Source organism: Histoplasma capsulatum, genomic scaffold, assembly GCF_000149585.1.
Source record: "Histoplasma capsulatum NAm1 scaffold_8 genomic scaffold, whole genome shotgun sequence".
In the NCBI taxonomy this organism is placed as follows: Eukaryota; Fungi; Ascomycota; class Eurotiomycetes; order Onygenales; family Ajellomycetaceae; genus Histoplasma; species Histoplasma mississippiense.
The window spans coordinates 718,287-720,101 of NW_001813975.1; the positions used below are offsets into that span (position 1 = coordinate 718,287).

Genomic DNA, 1,815 nt, shown 5'->3' on the forward strand with positions numbered 1-1,815 from the left:
TGGAGGAGGAGGAGGAGTGTGTTGTCGATGGGAATGGGGGGTGAAGGTGTAGTTGGCTTGAGATCTGGGGAAAAAATAAGTTGAGTGAGTTTGTTCATTTTCTTCGGAGGTGGTTAGACCACTTCATGGCGCCGGTGGTGGTGGTTGTAATGAATGTCCCGTACATATAAAACTATGTAATTTGTATTCTCCGTTGGACACTTTTTTGAAGTGTTTTCGCCTTGGACTGGGTTGATTTATTAGATAGATACATGTCTTTGGAAATGCCACCTGTATCATCATTCGATGTCTATATTTTTTACTCGATGCTATTTTTGTACAGTGCTATGCTCTCCAGGATAAAGTCGAAGCTGCAGATGTCCAAAATAGGGCTAGGTAGTTATCTTCTATGGCCTACATACTAGTACAGTATATCGACGGGGGTATGCGTGCAATGGAGTTAGTTAGTCTACCACTGCCCTGGCGTCAAGCTTCTCGACGGACGTCATTGGTAACTTAATACTTACGTCGAGAAGCCATCAATCCTGCATTGCACAGCAACCTATAATGGATGTGAGAGCAAAGACTACTATGTATGAATGCTCGTCCATAACAATGAACAGACGCCCCGACCTTTTCTTTTTGAATACAAGCCACGCAGCGCAGTTTTGTTGCGTGGCGCGCGTTTGAATATCCTTCTGCGCCGCGGATGAATACCCTTAAACCTAAAACAACAAAGCTGTGGTTAAAGATCTGGATTTCGATAAGATGCGGCGGGAAATCTGTGGAGGCTCCAGGGGAGCCCAGGGTCCGGCAGAGATGCGTCATTCCTTGGTCAATAATATAATAAATAATTCATTCCAACTTTGATACCTCGAAGAACAACGGCCGGCGGAATGCACGGGGGAAAGAAAAAAAAATAAAAAAAGCAAAGGCAAAATGGTGACTTCTGACATCTTTCCTTTCTCATTATTGATAGGTTGAATACTCAACTTGATGGCGATCATATCATATTCGAATGTAAGTGGGTTTACTACTTCTGTTCTTTTGAGGCCATCTGCATTACTGACAACGGCTTCTAGATACAAAACCTACAATGCTTCTTGCCAGTAAGGCATTCATTCATCCGAGAGAGGGGGAAAAATAAATAAAAATCAATGGAACCGACGGCGGAGCCATGACATCATCTCAGGAGGCGTTCCACTGATGCGTGGGGAATGGTAATGACAGACGTTGGGTTCAACCGGCAAGAGCGGAATTTGAGAGGGACCAGCAAGAGAATTTTCATATAACTCAAGGTTAACGCCTGATTCCCTTGCTTAAAACTCGATTTCAATAACACGTCTCGCGCCTCACGTTTCATTTTCACTTCTTCGTCTTTCGGTCATCGATTTTCTGTCATCCAGTCCCTATTGACCTGTGTCCAATTCGCCACAATGTCTCTAGGCAGGAAAGCGACCCTTAACACCTACTATCAGATTCCGTAAGTATTAGCTAAAATACCGGAGTGGGGGGCATTTTAGACTAAATGGGTTGTTCTTTGCCCTCTCTCCAAAATTGCAGTCTGCTGGGCTATGGAACGTGGCAGGCCGGTCCCGGTGAAGTCGGCGCGGGTGTTTTTGAGGCTCTCAAAGCTGGCTATCGCCATCTTGTAAGAATCTTTAAGTTTGCCCTCTCTAGATTGAAAGTCGCAGAGAAGAACTGACAAAAGGTGGAATTTTCATAGGACCTTGCCCATATGTAAGCCCTCGGTTAACGTGATTAGGGAGAACGCAATTTCGAACCAAAATGCCCTTATTGGATGCACGCTCCAGCTATGGAAATCAAAGAGAGGTG

The 1,815-nt window shown here is 44.7% G+C and overlaps 1 protein-coding gene across 1 annotated transcript in view; it reads left to right on the forward strand.

Annotated features, from left to right (window-relative positions):
• Window positions 1-1,415: 1,415 nt before the first annotated feature.
• The window catches only part of HCAG_07199 (predicted protein), a gene marked incomplete at both ends in the record, with an annotated part of 1,681 nt that continues 1,281 nt past the window's right edge, over window positions 1,416-1,815 (forward strand). Inside the window, 3 exons of the mRNA XM_001537727.1 lie at window positions 1,416-1,462; window positions 1,568-1,630; window positions 1,745-1,812. Coding sequence (XP_001537777.1) covers window positions 1,416-1,462; window positions 1,568-1,630; window positions 1,745-1,812 — 178 coding nt within the window. The remainder of the gene's footprint in view (window positions 1,463-1,567; window positions 1,631-1,744; window positions 1,813-1,815) is intronic.